The 23,682-nt window shown below is 44.4% G+C and overlaps 1 protein-coding gene across 1 annotated transcript in view; it reads right to left on the reverse strand.

Annotated features, from left to right (window-relative positions):
• PEX3 (peroxisomal biogenesis factor 3) overlaps positions 1-23,682 on the reverse strand; it is a 391,252-nt gene that overhangs the window by 211,928 nt on the left and 155,642 nt on the right. The window contains exon 5 of the mRNA XM_086927170.1: positions 13,211-13,335. Within this exon, the coding sequence (XP_086783296.1) occupies positions 13,211-13,335 (125 nt within the window). The remainder of the gene's footprint in view (positions 1-13,210; positions 13,336-23,682) is intronic.

The following is a 23,682-nucleotide window of genomic DNA, read 5'->3' on the forward strand; positions in this document are numbered from 1 at the left end:
TTTTTATAGCCGGGGATCTAAATTGTTCATTTGAACCACTGCTTAGTGTGGGCAAAGACTTGGGGGTAGTGGAAGATGCTGTTTGGGACGTTCCGCCATTATCTTTAGATAAGGGTGTGAAGGCTACCGAAGCGGCACTTCTCTGGCTAGGACTGTGTCTGGAACGAGGTTTCAGAGCAGTAAACGGGCGCACGCAATCTGACAATGCAGGACATCCCACCTTTAATAATGGGGTCAGCATGAGTAGAATAGACTATATTTTAATTAAAATAGAATTCTGGTCAATGGTGATAGACATGGAGGTCGTGGCTCGACCAGAGAGCGACCACAACCCCCTATCGTTAACTTTGGAATTTGAAGGGGATAGAGGCGAACCTCCTAAAAATCTTTGTCTAACGTCTGAAGCCATTCTGACAAATGACAGAAGAAGAGTTAGATGGTCTAGGGTAGTTGAAGACCCTTCCATACTTAACGGTATAGAAAAGGAAGTCTCGGTCACACTAAAACACATGAAAGCCCTCCCACATTCCTCGGGGGTACTTCTCAGATTAGCGACCTCCATGATCAGTGCTTTTCAAAACTCAAAATCCTACTAACACAACCATTTAACCCAAAGAAAGAAAAAGGTATCAGGTCAACAAAACACATGGTACAATAAGAGCTGCAGGGAAGCACATAGCAGTTTGATTAAGGCGATTAAAACTCGTGTTACCAGTGATATTAAAACAGCGCAGCAACTATATAAAAGAGCCCAATGGGCCGCCAAAAAAGAATGGGATGAGCAGCTCTGGTCAGAGCTCCTCAAGGCGTGCCAATCATTTAATCAAATCAGGTTTTGGGAAACCGTTAAGTGGGGCCTGAATCCTGACTCCAGAACTCCCGTTAATCATGTTCCTCTTGCTGAGTGGGTGGCTTTCTATTCCTCCCAGTTCAGGGCTTCAAACACAGAGCAATACATAGAACACACGAAGGTAGCATCCTCATCCTCCAACTCTTGCCCTTCCCTAGTTTTTACCTATTCCGAAGCAGAGCTGGCTCTCAGTGCGGTACAATCTGGAAAAGCTCCAGGAATGGATGCAGTACCGGCAGACCTTTTTAAAATTAATTTACACATCTGGGTCCCCTATATAACTATGCTTATTAATGCCATTGCCAAAGGGGCAAGGATCCCAGTCTCTTGGAAAGGGGCGGAGATCTTACCCATTTTCAAAAAAGATGACCGTTCGGTACCGGGTAATTACCGCCAGATCAGTTTGATCGATAAAATCCAAAAAATAACTGCTAGGATGATCCTTGTAAGAATTCAGGGGTGGATGGAACAGGTCAACATTTTATCTCCAATGCAAGCCGGATTTAGATCTGGAACTAGTACAATAGATCAGGTCTTCAGACTAACTATGTTGTACTGGAAGGTTGTCCTGTTAGGTGGAGGAGTAATTTATGCCGCCTTTGTGGATCTCAAGTCGGCCTTCAACCTTGTGCCCAGGGAGAAAATGTGGAACGCTTTTAATTCAATGGGCATGCTGCCAGAACTCTTGAACTTAGTAATTAGATTACATGAGGACAATTTTGCCATGGTGAGATGGGGAAAGCAAGGGCAGGTGACTGACAGCTTCCCAGTAACACGCGGCGTCCGTCAGGGATGTGTGCTGGCCCCTACCCTCTTCCTCTTGTTCATTAACCAAGTAGTTGAGTTCTTTGTTGATACCCCGACAGATGCACCAACCTTGGGAGGAACTAAGTATCCGATGCTAATTTTTGCTGACGATGCGTTGCTCCTCTCAAAAACTCGAAAAGGGTTACAGACCGCACTCAATAGATTTGACGAGTTCTGTAGGGTTAATGATTTACAAATTAATATTAGCAAGACTAAATTTATGGTCTTTAGCAAAAATTGCCCCATTAAAAGCCCAGTCAGTCTAAATGGTGCCTGCATTGAACAAGTTGAGGTAATGACTTATTTGGGTGTGACGTTAGACTATCACCTCAGTTGGAAACCCCAGATTGAGGCATTATACCTTAAATTTGCACGCCTCACGGGTTGCTTAATTCAGGAGCATAAGAAGTCCTATACCAAACGTATTGCTCCCGTACTTAAGATCTACGAAGCCAAAATTAATGCAGCCACACTGTATGGTGCTGACCTTTGGGGTTTTAAAGATCTAACCCTTCTGGCCAAAGCCCAAAATAAATTCTTGCGGAATTTGATAGGTCTTCCCCAATCTACACCTACCAAACCCCTGTTATTAGATCTGGGCGTCAAGCCCATTAATGAGTTGGCCCGGTATCGTTTGGTGGCTTTGTGGCGAAGGATTTGGACTTCTCCAGATCTTAGCCTATTTGCCAGCGAACTAGCTGAGATAAAAGCAACATGGGGCGCTTCAAAAATTGCATGGTTGAGGGAAGTGAAAATGGTTTTAGAAGAGATGGGTCTCAACCACCTTTGGGTCTCTCCGGGGACCTCTTTGTTCCCTTCTAAACAGGATCTTAAAGATTTGTATTGGGCCTCAGTTGAACACTCATCTGTAGTCCAGTCAGACGATACTTCTAGTTTAACAGGCCTTTTCTTGACCCATAAAGTGACCCCCCTCTTTGGAAACCTATTGGGATGTGACCACTAAGACCCTCAACCGGAAACTATACCATCAGTTCCGAGTCTGGTCTCTACCCATTAACTCCTTTACTACTAAGTGGTCCGCCAATTCATGTGATTCCTGCCCTTTGTGTTCAATCCACCCGGAGAGTGTAAGCCACTTTCTCTTCGCCTGCCCTGCTTACCATGTACCTAGACTGAAATGGATTCGGCCCATTTGCTGTAGGCTAGAAATTAAAGGGAGTGCTGAAGCCCTGAAGATATTCCGCACTAATACTTCTGAGCTGGTAGTGGTTGGCCTTGCTAAATTTCTTGGGTGGGCATGGGTCATTAGCACCAGGAACCCAAATGTATTTTAATCTCGAAATGCTTTTAACAAAAAATGATTGTTATTGTATTTTTGTATTTCTAAAAGTCTTACCATACTGTTTAATATTCCTTTTAAAAAGTTGATTGTAATGATGGGCTTTTTGTCAAAAATTTTATGTCCTTGATATTCCTGTCTTTTATCATTTTATTATCGAAATAAAGACTTATGAACTGAACTGAACTGAGTGGGAAGCCTCCCTATAAAATCATTTACTAAAAACTGGGGGCCTGTTCAAGACTCACTCTGCCACTCCTGTTTATGTTGGGAAGAGACTCTGCCGCATATCCTCTTAGTCTGCCCTGCATACAAGGCGCCTCGCAAAAAATGGCTCAAGCCAGTTTGCGCCAAATTGGGAACAAGATCGTCCCAAATGGCTTTGCGTATTATAAAATCTGACACCAGAGAAGTCGTAGTGGTGGCTATGGCAAAATTTTGGAGCCGGACATGGGCCGTAAGAAGGATCAGGATGCAGGGCACTACGTAACTATGTAATTATGTATTTATGTTATCACCTTAAAACTGTATCTTCTATCTTGTACCAGGGTGCTGAGTTCGGTGTTTTAGTACTCTCTAATATAAGAAAACAAGTTACTTACCTGTAACTTTGGTTCCCCAGTATTGGTAACTTTCATAGATTCCCATGCTTTGTATCATTCCCAGTCGTCGGAATGGGAGCCTCGGTACTATAAAAACCATAGAAACAAAAGAGAAAAACAGGCCTAGGCCTCATCTCATTTTGTATCCTATCACTCTCTTTGTGTAAAAGAGACCACACTTTTGCCAGGACCAATCAGAGCAGCCTCACCCTCTAGAACCTTCCTGAGAGAGCTCAAAGCCTCAGATTGTCGTAGCCATTGCGCAAACCGCCACTATCTCATGTGAAAAGACTGAGCTTTCCCAGGGGAGGCAGGTGGGCGCATGGGAATCTATGAAAGTTACCAATACTGGGGAACCAAAGTTACAGGTAAGTAACTTGTTTTCTTGCCCCAGTATTGGAACTTTCATAGATTCCCATGCTTTGTATCAGAGTAGCTAGCAGTAAAACACCAGGACACATTTTGTAAACCAGAAAAACATGGCATCAACAACCATATAGCAATACTTATAGTAAAGTAAGAAAAGTAAACAAAATGTGCTCACCAGGATGGAGGGACTGAAGGGAAAGCTCACCTCTCAATGAAAAAGATTCTGCAGAACTGCTTGACCAACAGCCGCGTCCTCTCGTCCTGCAGACTCTAGGCAGTAATGTTTCGTGAAGGTATGAGTACTGCTCCACGTTGCTGCCCTGCATTTATCCTTAATTGGACTCCAGAGAAAAGAGCCACAGATGAAGCCACAGACCTTGTAGAATGGGCACGAACCTTACTGTTCAAAGGCTTGCCCGCCTCCTGATGGCAAAATTGAATGGCACTGGATATCCAGCGGGAAATGCCACTCTTTGCTAAAGGAAATCCCTTCCGTGGTGCGCTGTAGGAGACGAACAACTGGGATGATTTCCGAAAGGGCCTTGTACTTTCTAAGTAGAACTTTAAGCATCTCTGAACGTCCAAAGAATGTAAAGTGCGTTCCGCAGGTGTAGAAGGACACGGAAAGAAAGACTTTAAAATCAAAGGTTCATTCAAGTGAAACTCAGATGGTACTTTCGGAATGAACTTTGGATTGGTGCGAAGAATAAGAACATCCTTTTTGAATTGAAGGAATGGATGCACTATGGAGAGGGCTTGAAGCTCACTAACTCTTCTCGCTGAAGTAAGAGCTAGAAGGACAGCAAGTTTCCAAGAGAGGAACTTCAAGTCCGCCTTGTGCACCGGCTCAAACTGAGGTTTCATGAGTTGAGCCAGGACAAGATTGAGCTGCCAAACTGGAGGAGGAGGTCGAACTGGAGGGTACATCCGGAATAAACCCTTCAAGAACTGTTTAACGATCCGAGAGGACCATAAGGAAGGGCCTGAAGAAGTATGCCGAAACCTTGAAATGGCTGCAAGATGGACTTTCACAGAGGAATGTGCTAACCCAGATTTAGCCAATGATAGAATATATGGCAAGAGTTGGTGAGGCAGAGATTTGTAAGGATGGAGACCTTGTCTTTGACACCATAGGCAGAACCTTCTCCATTTTGCCTTGTAAGTCTTATTTGTGCTCGGTGCTCGAGCCTGTGACAAAACGTCTCAACATTCTTGGGAAAGATTCAGATGACGGAACTCTCTGTGTTCAGGAGCCACGCTGTCAAGTGGAGCGATTTCGGATCTGGATGGTAAACCTGCCCCTGATTCCTGGACAACAGGGATGGAATGGATTGTAAGCGGATCGGAGGAGCCTGGGAGAGTCGCAGGAGCTCCGTGTACCAAAATTGTCGGGGCCACGCTGGTGCAATGAGACTAATTTTGCACGGTTCCGCCTTCATCTTCTTGAGTACTCGAGGAATGAGGGGAATTGGAGGAAAAGCGTAAAAGAATGCGCTGTACCAAGCTATCGAAAGGGCGTTCCCCAGGGACCCCTGATGGTGAACCTTGCTTGCGTAAAACCGGCATTTGGCGTTCACTGGGGAGGCAAACAGGTCGATGGTAGGTGTCCCCCAAACCTCGAACACCCTCTCCAGAATGGACTGATTCAATTCCCATTCGTCCGTCACCTCCGTTTGTCGACTCAGGGCGTCCGCTTTGACATTGAGTGAGCCTGCCAGGTGCTCGGCTCTCAGACTGATGTTGTGAAGGATCGCATAACCCCAGAGTTTCTGAGCTTCTGTGGACAGAGTCTGCGATCTTGTTCCCCCTTGCTTGTTTACATAGTGCATGGCCGTCGTATTGTCCGTCCGGACCAGCACTGAACGATTGCGAACTCTGGGAAGGAAAGCTTCTAAGGCCAACAAAATGGCTGTCAGCTCCAAAAAATTGATATGGCACTGGCGCTGATCCGGGCTCCAGTGTCCGCTGACTTGAAGTTCGCGGAGCACCGCTCCCCAGCCTTCCAAAGAGGCATCCGTGGTTATGATGAGGGGGATGGCGAAATTCTGAACGTCAGACCCTGTGCGATATTGTCTTGTACCAGCCACCATTCGCATGCCTTTCTCATTGCCGAAGTCACCAACACCTTGTCGTTGAATGATCCGTCTGCCTGGTGCCATTGTTTGTCTAGTTCTTCCTGCAGAGGGCGCATTCGCAGCCTGCAATGAGGTATTAATGGTATGCAGGATGACTTCGACCCTAGAAGGGACTTGTATTGACGGACTGACAAGCATTTCTTCTGGAAGAGTTGGCGAGCTGATACTATCAACTTTCGTTGACGGTCCTCCGAAGGACGAGCCGTGCACTGTGAGGTGTCCAAAATCGCCCCAAGAAACCGTGCGGTTTTAGAGGGTAGTAGAACTGACTTGCCTCTGTTCAATTGAAGGCCTAGGTGTCTGAATACCTGAATGCAAGTCGAAACAGCCTGAGAGGTTTCCTCGAAAGATGGAGCCTTGACTAGCCAGTCGTCCAAGTAAGGGAACACCTCCAGGGAATGTGTCCTTAGAAAAGCTGCTACTGGTGCTAACACCTTGGTGAACACCCGAGGTGCAGACCGCAGGCCAAACGGAAGCACCTTCAATTGGAAATGGCTCTTGCCCACTGTGAACGGCAGATATTGTCTGTGAGCTGGGTGGATCGGAATGTGGAAATACGCATCTTCTAAATCCAGGGAAGCCAAGTAGTCGCCTGGGTTTAAAAGAGGAAGGATTTCCTGGAGAGTGACCATCCTGAAAGAAAGTTTGATGAGAAGTGTTGAGCTCTCGTAGGTCTAGAATGGGGCGGCAAGTCTCTGTCGTCTTCCGCACCAGGAAGAACCTGGAAGAAAAAACCTCTGCCCCTCTGAGAAAGAGGTACCGGTTCTATTGCCCCTTTGAGGAACAATTGATGGGCTTCTAGATGGAGTAGTCCCAGATGTTTTGTGCGGATGGCACCCGGAGCTCGTGTTGGAGGAAGATCTTGGAATTCCAACGTATGGCCACTCTGTACAATATTCAGGACCCACTGGTCCGATGTTATACACCTCCAGCTGTTCAGACAAAAAGAAATCCTGCCCCCCACTGATGTGACTGTGAGGGAAGGAACAGCAGGTAGAGCCAGGAGGCCGCTATTGTCGCTTGCTGCCGTCACGTCCTTGACGGTTCTGACGTCCTCGCGGTGTTTGGTGAGAGTAAGACGTCGATTGTCCCTGCCACTGATTAGAGTACTGGGTCTTGTAAGATTGGGACGGTTGAGACGAATATCTCTGCTGGGCGTTGCCTCTATACGAAGAGAAACCCCTGCCACGAACGCCCTTAAATGGGACCTTGCGATAGTTGAGAGATCCCAGCGACTTTGCCGTGTCGGTATCTTGGTTTATGTTCTGCAGGGCATCATCCACAAGCATTTCACCATCAAATGGGAGGTCCAGGATCCTATTTTGGACCTCCTGACGAAACCAGGTGGCTCTTAACCAGCCCTGGCGACATAGCACCGCTGAACTCGCTAAGGCCCGAAAAGCCGTGGAGGCGATATCCATCACACAGTCGATGACCTCGGAGGATGGTTTTTCTCCTTCCATAAGCACTCTCTTGGCTTCCTCTCTTGCGACGTCTGGCAATTGTTCCACAAACGGTGCCATGTCACACCACATCTGGCGATCGTATCTGCCCAGAATGGCGAGAGAATTAGCTGCTCTAACCAGCAAGCTGGCCATGGTTGAAAACCTCTTCCCCACATTATCCAGACGTCTACCGTCCTTGTCTGGAGGCGTAGTCAAAGGCGTCGTCGGATTCTTTGACTTGCTTTGGGCGGCCTGAGAGATGACTGAATCAGGCTTAGGTTGACCAAGAAGACAGGCTGGACTGCCTTCCGGAACCTTATACTTTTATTCCAGTCTGGGAAGAACCAGAATCACAGTGGCTGGATTCTGCATGATTTTTATGCCTTCCTCCCACACATGTTCTATGATCGGAATGGACTTAACAGATCTCCTGTATTGCTCCTTGAAATCGTAGATGAAGCATTAAGACTCCTCTCTTGTAATCGGCAGTCCAAACCTTTTCGCCGCTCTCTCCATCAGGTGATGGAACCCTCCTATGTCCACAGGAGGGGGATATAGATGTATCACGACCAGTGGCGTCCGGGTCTTGCAGGCCACTGTCACCCTGATCCAGATCTGGGTCCTGTAATGGATCAGATAAAGGATCCACTTGAACCGACTCCTCGTCCGAAGAGGTATCCAGCTGGACAGGATCGGTTGGATCCGGATCCGGTGTTTGAGTTCAGACCAGAGGTATAACCTGAGCTGGGAGGTGGGGCACCACCTGCGAAGGAGAAGGACCAGCAACCGACTGTGCTTGTGGCAATTCCTGAGGAGGAGGCTGTGTAGACTGGGTAGAAGGTTCCGAAGGAAACCTGTTTCTATAGTCCTGTAACATCAGTTGAAGATCGGTGAGCAGAGAGGCAGGCATGGCCACCATGTCCTGTCCTAAACCAGTAGAACGTCGCTCCTGTGAAACATAGTGCACCTGTTGTTCACGTGCATGCTCGAAATAGTCCTCATTGTCAGTGTCCTGCAGCTTTACATTCAAGTCTGAGGGACTGTATACATCACCATAATGACTAAACTCCTCTTCCTCCACTCGTCCTCTAGGAGCATATTCGGTGGATGCAACGACACTCGTCGTGGGGATGTCATTTCCGGGGTAATTTTCATCTTCTGCAGACGTCGTCGTCGACGGAGCAGCAGTCGTCGACGGTATAACCGTCTTAGTCGACGGAGCAGCGGTCGTCGACGGTATAATCACCTTTGTCGACGGAGTCTTGGTCGTCGACAAGGCCATCATCGACGGGGCAGCGGCCGTCGTCGACGAAGCTTTAGTCGTCGACGGAATAATCGTCGACGGCTTCGTAGACGAGCTCGTCGTCACAACCATAACTGTCAACATAGTCGACGTGGAAGTTGGAATCTTGAAAGTCGAAGAAGAAGACGTAGATGTGGAGATCGCTACCGCCGACGAGCCCGTCGACGGAGCCAAGGAAACAGCGGGAACTTTAACAGAAGGAACCGTATCGAACGTACCCGACGTTTTCGTTGTCGACGAGCGCTGTTTTTTCTCCGGACCAGTCCCAGAAGTGACAGAAGATTGTTTGTCACTGGCCTTCTCTTTTTTGGACGGAGGAGAAGTAATGGAAACTTCCTTTCTGTCCTTTGAGGCTATAGCCAATCCAGGAGCCTGTCCCTGCCTCCTTTTCACTGCCGTGAGGAGATTGAAGGGGACCAGCCCTCTCAGACCTATCAGAGATCTTGTGAGGGGCCTTAAGAGGGGGCTCCACTGAAGAAGAAGAACCAGGGGGAGACCTACCCCTCTTCCTGGACTTATGAGAGGCTGCCATAAATGTTGAATCCTCTTCATCTGAAGAAAGCGGCTCCTCCCGAGTCTTCATCTTTTGAAGCCAGGTCAAAAGTCGACCCTCTCTGTCACGGAGAGTCTTGGTAGAGAAGGTTCTACAGATCTTGCAGTCGGTGGCCTTGTGGTCCGGGTATAAGCAATAAATACAGTTGTCATGCTTATCCTCAACAAAAAGTCGCTTTTCCCACATGAGGCACAGGACCTGAACAGGGCCTTCGTCTCCTTGTCAGACATCTTTAAAGTAGTTAAAAGTTATTAGTAGAAATCCAAAAATCCAATACGTTTGTAGAAGAAAAACTGAGCAGAGCTCAGTGGAGACTCCCTAGCACAACGTGCAGTTGAAAAATCTGAGGCTCTGAGCTCTCTCAGGAAGGTTCTAGAGGGTGAGGCTGCTCTGATTGGTCCTGGCAAAAGTTTGGTCTCTTTTACACAAAGAGAGTGATAGGATACAAAATGAGATGAGGCCTAGGCCTGTTTTTCTCTTTTGTTTCTATGGTTTTTATACTACCGAGGCTCCCATTCCGACGACAGGGAATGATACAAAGCATGGGAATCTATGAAAGTTCCAATACTGGGGCAAACAGGTTAATATGTGCTAAAAATTATTGATTTTATTCTTGATATTTTATGTTTTACCAGCCAATTTGGTTTTTTTGAATTTCTTTTTGTACACGTGTCTTTTATGATTGTTTATAATCGCATAAAGACTGATTGACTTGACTTAAGAGAAGTAATATTAATTGACAGAAAATATTTGAAGAGCACTTCTAAAACATTCAATGAGATAAGTAATGTTGGATTACAAAGTTTCTTTTTTTTTGTTTTAAAGGAAAAGTGTTGAAAAGGGTCATCCACGATCCTTGTGACAAGAGTCATTAGACAGAGCATTTGTTTCTGTTCACTACTTTAATGTTTACTATTTTTCAGAATTGGCTATTCCCTTATAAACAACAAATAAACAAACCTGCACCTATAAAACCTGTTGCATGTCCACTACAATTATATTTTAAATATTGGCTTTTCGGAGGAAAGATAAAAATCGAAAATATATCAGCACATGGTTATAACTATTCAGTGTTTATGACTTTTGATGAGGATTCCCTGGAGAAGAGTTAAAAATGACACAAAAAAGACCGTACAGAGAAAACATTAAAAGAACAAGACTGACATGAGCATTTTTCTGAATGCAAAGTGATTTTCTAGGCTGTGGATAGTTATGGGGAGACTACGCCACAGCTTAGGGCCCCCAATAGACTACTCCCGAAGGTTTCAGAGATGCCAACGCCTTCACGTCACTACTTAAGAATTGCGTGGTAAACTATATCAAATGTCATGAAAAAGGTGAGTTATGTTAAACTTGCTGCATCACTATGATCAAATGCTGTTCTCAACTCATCCATGGTCAGTGATGGAAAATTATTTCCTCTCCCTGGGTGCAAACATAGCTGTCATGAGTTGTGGTCCTCATTAGTCTCCAAGTCGCCAGAGTTGAGCAGCGCCAAGTATTGTCAGGATTTTACCAAGCACATATGGTACAGTGATGGGCTGATACCTTTCAGCTACAGAGACTTCAAGGCTGATTTTTTGAGGAGACTGATCACTAATCCTGCTTAGCACATGAAAGAACCGGTCTGTTAGTGAGAGAAAATGTAAATAAATCAACCATTTTATTCAGCAAAGCTGGTGTGAGAGCTTTAAGTACTGATGGAGGCCAGAGGTTATCAGGAGTGCCTGATCAGACTTCTCACTGTGCTTACAAATTATTTCGATACTAATTAGAGAGAAGAAAAAAAAAAGATTTAGGTGAAAATGGTGCCGACAACTAAACTAGTGAAGTAGCTAGTGCACAAAATAACTGGATTGACTGCTTACTTCTTTTTTTATGCCTAGGTATATGCTTTATATTTCGAAAATTAAAAACTTTGCCAGTCGTGAAGTTTTCGTGAAAAATTTGCTTCTTTAATGATAAAAATTGGGTTAATGAAAATATTAAAGACCTAAAAGAGGTGCCTTGATGAATTATTGCGTTCTAAAATTATTTTATTCAGGTAAAATTCTTCATATAGTTACTTAAAGGCTAAGGCTTGACACACCATTATTGATAGTAATACAAAAAGGCTTCATCAGCCGCTCCATGGGTCCTGAAATAAACAGACACAGCAGATTGCGCCCTCAGGTACCACGGAAACAATATCAGCATTAACACTTCCAAAATCAGCATAAATTATCACTAGACATTAGTGTTAAAGAGATTATAGAAAATATAATAGTTTTGCCTAAAGACATCTTATTTTGGTTTTGTAAAACGTACATATTTTGGAACCATCTACAAGTCGTTGCTTTTGGATAAACAAAAAAATACATACGAAAAAGTAAAGCTAACCATTTACAGGGAAAACACAATTTTGTCTCGAAATTTCTGCTTTTATTTTGTAAAAAATGCATGTTTGGTCTACAAACACTGCCTTGCCATTTTAATCAAGATACTATTTTTTATGTACATATATCAAATTTATATGCAACAGATAACATAAAATAACATACGTTTAAAGAGTGTAACAAATCAAATTTAAGGGGACCCTTGGCAGCTGTTTATGATGCCCCATCATATGCCAGGAATGGACATAAATATGTCAAAGCTGCTCAAAATATATTAAGGAAGGGTACCAATATTGTAATATTGCCTTGGCATAATGATGGACACCATCTTTACAATTATGGGCACAATAAGCCAGTGGAATGACTCCTTGGGTTAACCCTTTCAACAGCCTTCAAGCAGGCCAAGTTACAGCATTCAATCCTTTCATGGTTAACATAATGAGTCATAATGACTTTGGAAGTGAGTGAAGAGCACTCTGTCCTTTAGCAGACAGTTTAATTTCAGGCCAGAATTGTCCAACAAAAAGCACTAAGATTCCCCTTCTAAAAAACCACACAGCATGTGCAAAGGTTTGTGCGACCTATCATACACACTTTTTAAGCCCGTCACTGCCTGCCACTGTCAGCGTCTGGAACAGTGCAACAACTCTACTTCTGCACAAATCCAGTCCTTCAGAAAGGACTACTGGAATAGCTGGTGGAACTACATTGCAATGCCCACAATGGCCAACTGTCTGAAATTTGCTCTTTGACATGTACATTTTTGGTATTGATTGAAAACTCAGGTTATCCTACAGCACCCTACCTTGCAACATGCCAAAAACAAAACACACACACACACACACACACACACCCCAACCCATAATAAAGGAAAATTCATCTCTACGATGATAGGAAGCAGCATGGGGATCTTAGGAGAAGTTACCTGTCCAGATTTCTGAATAGCACAATATTATAGGAGCATCTATGCTAATGCTATTGAATTGTATTTTGATGTATATACATATTTCAGTTACCTACATGTACAAATTATCAATTTAGACAAACAATGTCCTTTCAGACTTGGAGTGCTATATGAACTTGCAAAAAAAGAAGTAGGAAACCCTGGCTAGTTCCCAAGCTATAGTTGGAGAGCAGCTCCATATGAGGCTCTCCAGGGAGCGCAATATAATAGAAGCTGCTTTCCAACTTAAATCTGGGAACCACTAAGGGTTCCCTGCTTCTTATTTTACGTAACAATGAAAAGCAGGGTGAAAAACTGACATGATAGAAAATAGGAAAATGTACTGTTTGTATGGAAACACTTAACAATGGATAAAGAAATTACTATAGCAATCTGTGCATTTTTTTATAGGTGACATGAAAGATCAAGTAGGAAATTGAAGGGGCAAGAGAAAAGGGTTCCAAAAGGAGTAAAACTAACATATATGACTCGGGGTACACTAAAGGAGCAACTAATTGATCAACTTACTGTGCCATTTTTGCTGACCGCTGCATTGTCTAAGTAGATGTATCCCCCAATAATGTTTAGTTGGACACGTAAAAGGACTACAAGCATGCAGGTACTGTAAACTGCCACAATGCTCCTTGTGAAACCTGTGATAACAGAAGAGAGAAAAGCAAACATTTAGCAGCATCAACAAGGGAACTGCCAAGTAAACATTTAAGGTCTTACAATAATGACTTAGCAAGTAGAATGCAGCATAGGTAATCCATACTCTATAAAAATAGTAGGCTGTGATTCTTATTCTATTCGAATATAAAATGGCAATAACTGTCTTTCAAATCCTGAATGGCTGTGGCCAAGCAAGATGCATGTGCAGAAAATTGCTCTCCAGAGATCTTAAGACATTAATCTGCTACATTCTAAAGACTGGCAAGAGATATGGATCTACTGCCTCTGCTATTCAAAACTGGAAGCTCACACTATCCTTCGACTTCCCAAGAGTTCAAACTTCCTGTTGACATTTGTAAGTATTTTAGCATAAGTGTGTCATACAAATAGTGTACATGGCTATATTGCACTCACTGGTTACGCACAGAAATGATAGGCAAGCATGGTTGATGATGCAAATACTTTAACCAAAATATATTGATAATATACTTACATTATACTGAGATTAGTAAGGTTCTAGAGAAGTGAGTCGTATACAGCGAGGCGGTAGGCGCATCGGCTGTGCTGGTCTTCGAATATGAGAAGATAAGCTTTGAAGGCCGAATGAAAACAACAAGAGGGAAGGAGGACATACTAGCAGGCCATTCCACTAACTCATTTTGCTCATGAACAGAATGAGGTGTCCTAATGTTTAGGAGCTGGGAGATGGATGTTGTGGTGATTGAGTTGATAAATCGTTACAGACAAAATACTACTGATTAATAGGGCAGGAGATGGAGAAAAGTGCTGGACAGGATGGCATTACAGAGGACGCATGGAATATTTCAGTTTATAGTGGGTTTCCATGAGAAACTGCTAGTTCCAACTAAATACTTACTGGTTGTTCAATGCTACATTATTATTTTCTACCCATTATATTATGATTAAGCTTTCATGTTTTCAGTTTCTACTTGTTAAGAATCCTGGTGGGGGTTTTAAATGTTTTCCAGCATTGTAAAACATTCTAAAAATCATTATTTTTTGCTCCATACAAAATCTGGAGGATGGTATTTTCTTTCATTTCTTTCCTGCCCTCAACCATTTCTACTGTCAATTGTTCATTCAGTCTTTCCTGCTCCCTTCTCCCTTTTTGCCCTTTGACTGCATTTGACATTTCACAAATATTTAAATTCTTTCCTTCAGCCTGTCTAATTATCCAGTATTCAAATCCTTCTTTCCAGCAGTCCTGTTCCATGCCAATGATGTTCATAAATGGAGATATGTTTGCACTCCATTAAGATTTGGTTTAACAGATAAAAGGTTAATGGTAGTCATTTAACACACCTTTCTGCTGCTCTGTTCTTTAAACAAATGTCTAAGATGTGCACTTCAGGAAATGATAGGTTGGAAGGGCGGGGAGGTCTGTGCTATGGTATTGCACGACAGAGTACTCTGTCTTGCTCTTTGCCTTAAGACACCAGGAATTAACTGGGCCAATACATGTGTTTTTCGGTCTAATCTGGGCCTATTCCTGCTCTGCCAGGTTATTAGGGAGAAACCATCCAAGAAAATATTATATGCACAGTATTAGCTGTAGCGACTGCGGTGACTGCAAACGGTGGTGCAGTATGAAGCAGCAGCTAAGGTAGTAAAGAAGCTTCATTGCCTGCAGGATGCCTTGGGTCATTTGCATATGACGTTCACAACAGGTATGAAGTTTATTTTACTTTGTTTTTAGGCCACGTTGATGGGTTTTTGTATTTATTTGGAGACATTCTAAGCATGGATTTTTATCTAGCATGTGGGTATTTCTTTGTTTTTTTAAAGCTCTCAATATCTATGTTCTTGCCGGGCATTTGTGACCGTTGCACAAGGTACTTTACCAGTGCATTCTGTGCAGTGTGATTTATAGTGCAATTTTCATCCTGGGGGAAAGAACTAGACAAGCTCCATATGTTTCCATTCCAATGGTCAGTGTTTTGGCCAGATGTTGTTGTCAAGTGTTACGCCTAGTCTAGGCACCTTTAGCTCCAAGACTTTTTTCAACTTGGAAGCAGTAGGAATGAAAGTTAAACTTGGTGACCCTTGGGCGGTATCCTTGTGCTGACTGACTTGGTCCCTGCACTTATTTTTGCTAAAACTGGACAATCTACAGCACTTACTAGGAAACTACTGCTGCACTGTCCCGTCTACAGTTTGTACACCAACTCATACATTTCCTGACTTGGTATATGCACTAAAAGCAATGTAGTTTCACCACAAGTAGCTCATGGGCCTCTTTGATTGGAGCATGGACACTGAACATTGTATCACCCTTCATCCTTCTTCATGAAAAGATATAGATCCTTTAGGTCTGGTACAGGAGTGTTAGGTGTAGAGTTTTGTGGGAAGATATTGATGCTAGAGGCATCCACATGCACAGTGATCATTGTTGACACAATGCAGATACCCGAGCGATCAGAAAACATAGATCTGTAACAACTCTTAATGAAGGATGGAACCATGGAGGTGCTCCTTACCTTGGTCTGAGACATTGCTAAGAGTTCAGCTGTGAACCTGTTGGCCACCATGTAGCTACATGCTCGGATACCTTAGACAAAGCCATATGATCCGAGCCATGCTCCCAAAACGGGAGTGGAAGTAGGTCCCAGTGGTCCTAGGACCCCGTGGAAGTCCACAAGGGCATATAAAGTGCAGCATGTGCTCCAATTAGGAAGAAATCATGCATTGTAAATGAACTGTCACAGAGACACTTTAAAGCATCGCCTTTGCTTCTTCCCAGTACCAATTCTACAAATCCACCTTTTTGTTCGAAAACATGCTTTAAAATGGAGTACTGTATTTAAGGAACCCTTAACAAATCAAGGCTATTTGTGGTCATCAATTGGCCTACCGCCCGGAGAAAGGTTGTTGAGAAAACGTAAATTAAATTAACACCAATGAAACTGCCTCCCCGCCTAAATATGAAAGATCACATGCCACATTGAATTCCAAAAAGAAACAAAGGCATGGCTGTTCCACTTGCCTATGTGACCCACAGGACAGAATCATTCAAACAGACAGTTGTCCATTGAAAGAGATTTATCAGAAAAGGAAGGCAGACTTGTGTGATGCACCAGCACGATACATATGAAGATATATTAGAGAAAGTGCTAGTCCCAGTGATGGACCTTCTGGACGAATAAATAAATAAATTAAATAAAATGTGCTGCCTTAATGTCCTCTGTAACATATAAACCTTTGCACAGGTCGAGGGTAGCAGTGATATGACTTGAGGCATCTTTCAATTCAATTCAATTACTTTATATGGATAAAAACTTATCCATAAAAGAACAAATCACATTTCAGCATACAAAATACACAATTGCATCACAATATCAATGTCAATTCTAATACATTAAAACATTGTTCATAAAGTGCTCATCGTATTGTGGGCACGCACAGCAGTTTTCAAAACAGCCTCTATTCGTGAAAGCCAGTTTGTCATCTTCCAAGAGAAGGATAGATCTACACGAAGCTTCAAGGTGAACTGGTGAAATTTTTAAAAAAGGGTATTAAAAGTCATTTGGCATACTTCATATAAAAATTGCAGAAGAATGAAAAGTGCAATATGGTTTGCCTGCTCTGGCCATCACACGGACAAGGCAAGAGATCAATATTAGCAGGGAAGACAAAGTAAAAATGTCATAGTGCTCGCTCTTAAGCGAAATAGGAGTCCACTCTCCCATCGACCTATGGGTTTTGTGAGGTAACTGCCCAACTGGTGAGAGGTATTCTCAATTGACATAAAACCAGCTAGAGTTGGTTTCTTAGACTCCTTGCCTTACTATAATGCGTATAGAGTGCCGTTGAAACTTTTTTGCTAACCGTATCTATCTCGTTAGTGCTTGCACAAATGTGTTCATAGTTTACCCTGCTTATGCCTGAACGCACCTCTGCTAGCCACGGGATATCCATTCCCTTTTCACATTTGAGGCAACCTCCTATAATCTCTCATGCAGCTGGATTTTTCCAAATGGCTAGCTAGAATAGAGCAGGGTGCGCCTGTATGTAGTCTTCAATGTAATGTAAGTTCAGATCGCTATGGGAAGCATATTGAAACGTTGAGATGGGGGTGCCTAGGAGTTTACGACGAAACAGCTTTTCTTTGCGCTGGATGCTACAGCCCCATAGAAAACCCCTAGAGCCATAAGTTGCTGTTGGGATGCACTAATGTTAAAAAAAAAAAAATAGCCAAAACAGCCCCCTTCATCCTAGGTTGTGGTAAGTAAAGGACAGAGTTAATAGCTTTGGAGAACTTATTCCTGCAGTAAGCCATATGGTCTTACCAGGAACCAGTAGCAGCAAAGACCAGCCCAAAGTAGGGGAAAGTGCTAGTGCATTGTAAACTTTGATTGCCCATGGAAATTGAATTTAAAAGGCTCTTCCACCTCCCACAAGCCATCATAAAATACTTTTTTAAATTAGTGCATAGATCTAAGGTGGCCATAAAATAACCAAATCGCGTACTAAAAGGTGTAAAGCGTTAGGTGTGCGGCCCATTAATACTACATCATCGATGTATAATACGGCGGGGAGTATATTGCCATCAACTCTAGGAACATTGCAGGTTAACTCGATCAATGTTTTGTGTAAATAATTAATATATATGATGAAAAGTAGGGAGGCCAGAACACATCCCTGCTTGACCCCTCTACCAACCGTGATGTCATTAGAGACCTTGCCCCCTGTGTTAATCCTAACCAGAGCTCTTAGATCCTTGTGCAAATATACTAAGAAATGTATCAAAGCCTCGTCTAGCCCATATTCAAAAAGGATTGACCGTAATCGTGACCGGTTTACATAATCGAAAGCTGAAGTCAAATCCATAAAAGCCAAATAAATAGGTGCCGTCTGGGCAATGGTGTATTTCCAAATTATTAGGTTGAGGTTTAAACATTGCTTGATGGTGCCTACTTTGCTCCTAAAACCTAATTGACATGGTTGTAAGATAAGTTTGTCTTCGGACAAAAATGTGATATTATATAAAACCCTCCCTAAACATTTCAGAGTGTTATCAATCAGAGAAAGGGGTCTGTAACATCTAGGTTGGTAATGGTCACCTTTAAAAATTGGGACAATAATGCTAGTTGACCAGGTACTAGGTAATGAGGCATGGGTTAAATTGCTAAAAACGTTCAGCAAAAGCGAAGCCCAAAAATCGGTTTGTGTTTAATAAGGTCAATGGGTAACCTGTCGGGCCAGGGGCTTTATTTCCCGGGCTCTGATGTATGGCTTCCTCGACTTTTGGTAGGGATATTGATACCCCTATGTGGGCTTGAAACCCTAACAGGTCTTCATATGTAGGGGCTATATAAATCTTCAAAAAATTAGCTTCACAAGCTTCGCTGTTTATCTTACAGCTGATCAGTGTTCGTGGTTGTGCCATTGCTCTCATATCTTTAACTGCTGCCCAAAAGGTTTTCCCATTCTTTAGGTTAGCAGCATTGGCAAGAGCAACCCATCGATCAGATAATTTGTCCTTCCTATGAGATATACCAAGCTTGTACTTCTGTTTAAGCAGCTTAATTAGGGAGGGGAACCTTGGGTTGGTTGATAAGGCCTTCCGTAGTGGTCTATTGATCGCTGAACTCTCTCAATTAAACATGCTGGATCCGTGCTGCATAGTGGCAGCAGGTTTTGATAGCGCGGATTTTATAACCTTACACAGTTTATCAAATGCACTAATAACCTCGAGGTTAGGTTCCCGTCTGAAAGACAGGAGTAGAAGAGTTCCAAATTATCTCTAGTCACCATATGGAACAGATCAGCACAATTAACCCCTCGCCACGCTCGGCTTAATTTGTCTATCAAGGGTGCCAAATTCCTAGCACCACATTCTATTTTGAACGTCAGCCTCGAAGACAATTTAAGCACTACTTGGATAGGGTTATGGTCACCATGGTATGAAGGGACGACTGCAGCTTTCACGAAGAGGTCTTCAATGGTGGGGGGAATAAAGATATAATCAATGGTGGTTGCGATGCCCCTTCCTCTAAATGTTGGGTCGGGGGGGTTATCGTTGGATACAGCGGCGATATCCATGACATTACTCAAGGCATGGTTCCGCAAATATTTCTTTAGTTCCACACCCCTGTGGCAAGTTTGTCTGCTTCTCCTCAACCTTAGAGTCATGGTTTCCTCACTGGGGAGCTTAGCGTTAACCGCTTCGACGCAGCGCAAATTCCCCCGCCGTGCGGGCGAATTCCACACGTGAGCGGAACGGACACCCACCGTGCACACACTCACCGTGACATCGGACGGCCGGGGGCCATCCAACGCATGGAAGAGGTTCATATCTCCACCCAGATACCGGCTTTTTTATCAAGGCTATTGCGAATCTCTACAGTGGCAATAAAGTCAAATAAACTAATATATTTTATTTTGCAGGAATTATGGAAATCGTTATTATAGAAATTATGTAAATAAATAGATCCCCCCCTTTTATATAGCAAAGCTTGGAATTTGTCGCTATGGGTGTGTAGGACCTTAATGCAGCAATGCTAACGCAGATAGAGAGGCCACCAAATGGTCGGCCTGATTTGGGAGTTGGGACCAGGACGTTAAAGCATTCAAACCCCTCAAGGTGTATATCTTTGGTGGCCCAGGTTTCTTGAAACATCAAAATATCCTGTCTGACCAGTTCCAACCAACCTGCTAGGTCTATTTTTGATTGTAGGCCGGCAACATTCCAGCGGAGTATATTCAGGTCTGGGCTGGCGTAAGCCTTGGGTATGGTTGTGGCGACATGATTGTGTGACTCAGATATATTTAAAGGGGGTGGGTGAGTATAATTGACCCTGTCAATTATGGGTGGTGGTGATGGTCAATCCTGAAAATCCAAGTCAGACAAAGCCAGAAATTTATTTTGGGCTGCTGGGAGAAGAGACTTGTTTAAAAAGCTTCTGGCAGTTGGTTTATAGAAGTAACCCAGTGGTTAGCACCAGATTTTCGATGGGTTGGTCGTTGTGATCTCCTGGCATCTCAACAACGATTTTACTATGGACGATCTACGGAAGTTAATAACACAATTCCCCTCAATATTCTTGGGTGAATCGCCTACCCATCCCACAATTCGTGCCATGATAATCTCTTGCATATTTGTCGTGTTGAACCTCTTATTCTTGGACAGTGAATCCATACATTTATTGCGCAGTTGATCCCAGATTTCCCTCTGTTCCTTCTTAAGGGGTGGAACTCTTGCCAACACCAAGTCCTATGGGCATCCAGCCGGCGGCAGGCCCAATACGTCTGTATTGCGCCTGGAATGTGTCCAACCCGAAGGATCGGGAATAATACTACTGGGTGTGCACAAGTTTGATTGATCACCAACCAAACTGTTGATGGGTTTGTATGTGGGGATGGGAGGTACAAGTGAATCAGTCCCAGTCGGGGCAGGATGGCCATGATCTAAAAGGAGGGGTTTCGACACTATGTTGGTCTTCGGAAGGAGACATTCCCTTATTTGGGTGCATGTATTACAGGAGGACACTGCTACAGAGCCCACAGGCAGGCATAAGGTAGCAGTGGGGGGATTTACTTTGGCTAAAGGGTTCGATAAATATAAGGTAGATGCCCTCCCAGAGCAATATTACTTAAGGCTGTCACCCCCCGAAGTAAAGGTTTGTTCACTGCAGTGTCGAAACAATCCAAGCGCTCACATATGGATGTACATTTCATGTCAATTATGCCATGAATCCACGAGCAACCAGAATTAATAAAATCCTCCCCATGATCTAATGCACTTGGTCCTGCTTCCGTTTGGGGCAAATGGAGTGGATAGAGTTCCTGCTCGGCACAGAGCCCCAAGTGCTAACATCAGATGATGGGGATGATTGCATCCATGATGATAAACAACTGCAGAAGGAACCGGCGCATGGGGGCTGTTCCATTTAGTGCAGACCTGCTTCCCGCTTTTCCTTTTTAGTTTGGTGGTTGCGACTGCTGCAGCCACTGCATTTGGGGTGCCCATAACTTGTAGTGTCCTGTGTAGGAAGGTGGATACCTTACTATGCTTACCCCAGATTTGTTGCCTAGTGTTTAGCTGATTTTCAACTTAGTTGGCCTGGGATCCTGCTAATCAGGGCCCCAGGCTACCTGCTCTCTCTGTAAAATGGACTCCATGTACTTTAGGTACATCTACAATTGGATACTGGGTCACCTTATGAGCCCCTGTACAGTGTACTATAGGTACCCAGGGCATAGGTGCATCCAAGGCCTACCAGGGGCTGCAGCATGTATTATGCCACCCCTGGTTGGCCACTCACATTGACACAACTGGCTGATCACTCAGCTGGGGCAAGGTTGTGTAATCACCCCTTGCTTAGATATAGTATTCCTATATCTAACCTTATATCTAGACACATATATACCTATAAGTCACTCCTATGGCAGGCCTTAACAATCCTGAAGGCAGAGTGCTTGGTTTTATGTGAGATGGTGCTCTAGCATGAGCTGAGCCTGTCTGCAGCTTTCGGAACCATATCCTTATAGCTGTTCTAGGATATTGCTACACCATATACTCTTAAGTGCATTATCAACCTCGGGTTAAATGCTAACTCTGGTTTAGCTTTATCAAAACATGTCGAGTACGGTGTCATACGATTTGGAATACTACCCCCTCGCCAGTTTTAGCGACGGGGGTAGCATTCCACCCTTCTAGAGTGAGAAGTCATGTTGTTCCTACTATTATCGGTTAAAGTTAACCAGAGCCTCAGCATCACAAAATGGATGCTGCTTCCACAGACACAAGTCTGACCTCCTGCTGCTGGGAGTCCTTCCAGCGAGGGAGGCTTATACAATAGGTTTCCTGTCTTGGGAGGTGCTAGCTCCACCCCAGACAGGCTCTTGTGTATTAGGGCAGGGAGGGCTGAAAGAAATGAGACACTGCCTGGGGCACACAAGGTGTACCATACATGGTCCAGTTCAAACCGGTGCTGGGGCACTCCAGCCCCAGCTCCGGCGTGAAACTGGACAAAGGGAAAGGGGTTTAAACACCCCTTCCCTGGTCCTACACATAGGAGGGACGTAGCAGGCAATCCAGCCCCTAGATTTGGTATATAGGTAGGAGCGGAGTCCCAAGACTTTAGATTATTCTGACAAACTCTGAAACTAAACTCTGGACCTTCAACGATCTACTTTGCAAGAAGACGACTGAAGAATCTCCCTCGTGGTCAAGGAGTGACCACCCTGCCCAAGCAGGCACCATCCAGCGATCAACGGCTTGCTTTGTCGACGCTCCCGCCGGAGCCCGAGCACCGAGCCAGACAAGAACCGGACTTCCAGACATCAACAGCCCGATCCACAGTCCCAGCAGAGCTTAGACCCGTGGAGGCAACGAGAGACGTGGGACCGGCCATCTTGAAAAGTCTGCGACTTGCTAATTGTGCAGTAACCGAGGCACCCTCAAAGCTGTGCATTAGGGATTGAGAAGCCCCAGCCCCGAGCATCATCTGCACCAAAGATCAGCCCTGCACCCTCCACGAGTTCTGCGTGGGGCCCTTCTGCATTTTCCTGCTTGACGCGTCTGTCCGGTCACTTGCCCCTTGGCTATTGGCCATCTTGGCAACAAACCTTTGAATTTACACCACTGGTCTGGTTGCTCCAGACTGGCCCTTGCTTCCCTCAATAGAAGCAGCTCCTCAGACCTTGCTGGTCTGAGTAAGAAGCCAACTTTGTTTCCTGTGTGGGTTGCCTTTGCCAAGGCTTGTTGACTCCAATCCTGAAGCCGACACCTCCGACAGTGAGAGCCTTCGTGGGACAGTTCGTGCCTGACTCCTGGTCATCGTCAACGCCTCCTGGTCCACGTGGCTGCAGAGACAAGCCTCACGACAGCACCTGATTGCTTCACGACATCGCCTGGTTCCTTCCCGGTCACTGGCTAGTGACCCAGACTCTGTCCCCTCTGCTTTCAGGTCCTCTTCATCTTCGGTCCATCCTTGGATCCACCCGGGCACTTCTCTCCTGGTCGCCTGCTGCATCTTTCTTCCAGGCTCCATAGGATTAGACGACGAAACCCGACACTGACACCTATGCAACCGCTTCCTGTGGGTGAGGTAACGAGAGTACTCCGGTGCTCCTGTGGGTATTAACTATCCAACCGTCTAGGTTTCAAGTAACTTTCACCGAGTCCAGTCAGAAGTGCCCTAAAAGAACTAGTTTGCATCTTTTACGTTCCCATTCATTCTCTATGGTAACCCGCATGTGTGTTTAGATACTGCACACGCATCCTTTGGGCCTCCTGGTTCCTAACTCTTGGTAGCACAGCATAGCCCCAGCGATTCCCTAGGCCTATTCACTTTCAGTGTAGT

The sequence above is a fragment of the Lissotriton vulgaris genome, chromosome 6 (assembly GCF_964263255.1).
Source record: "Lissotriton vulgaris chromosome 6, aLisVul1.2, whole genome shotgun sequence".
Taxonomy (NCBI): domain Eukaryota; kingdom Metazoa; phylum Chordata; class Amphibia; order Caudata; family Salamandridae; genus Lissotriton; species Lissotriton vulgaris.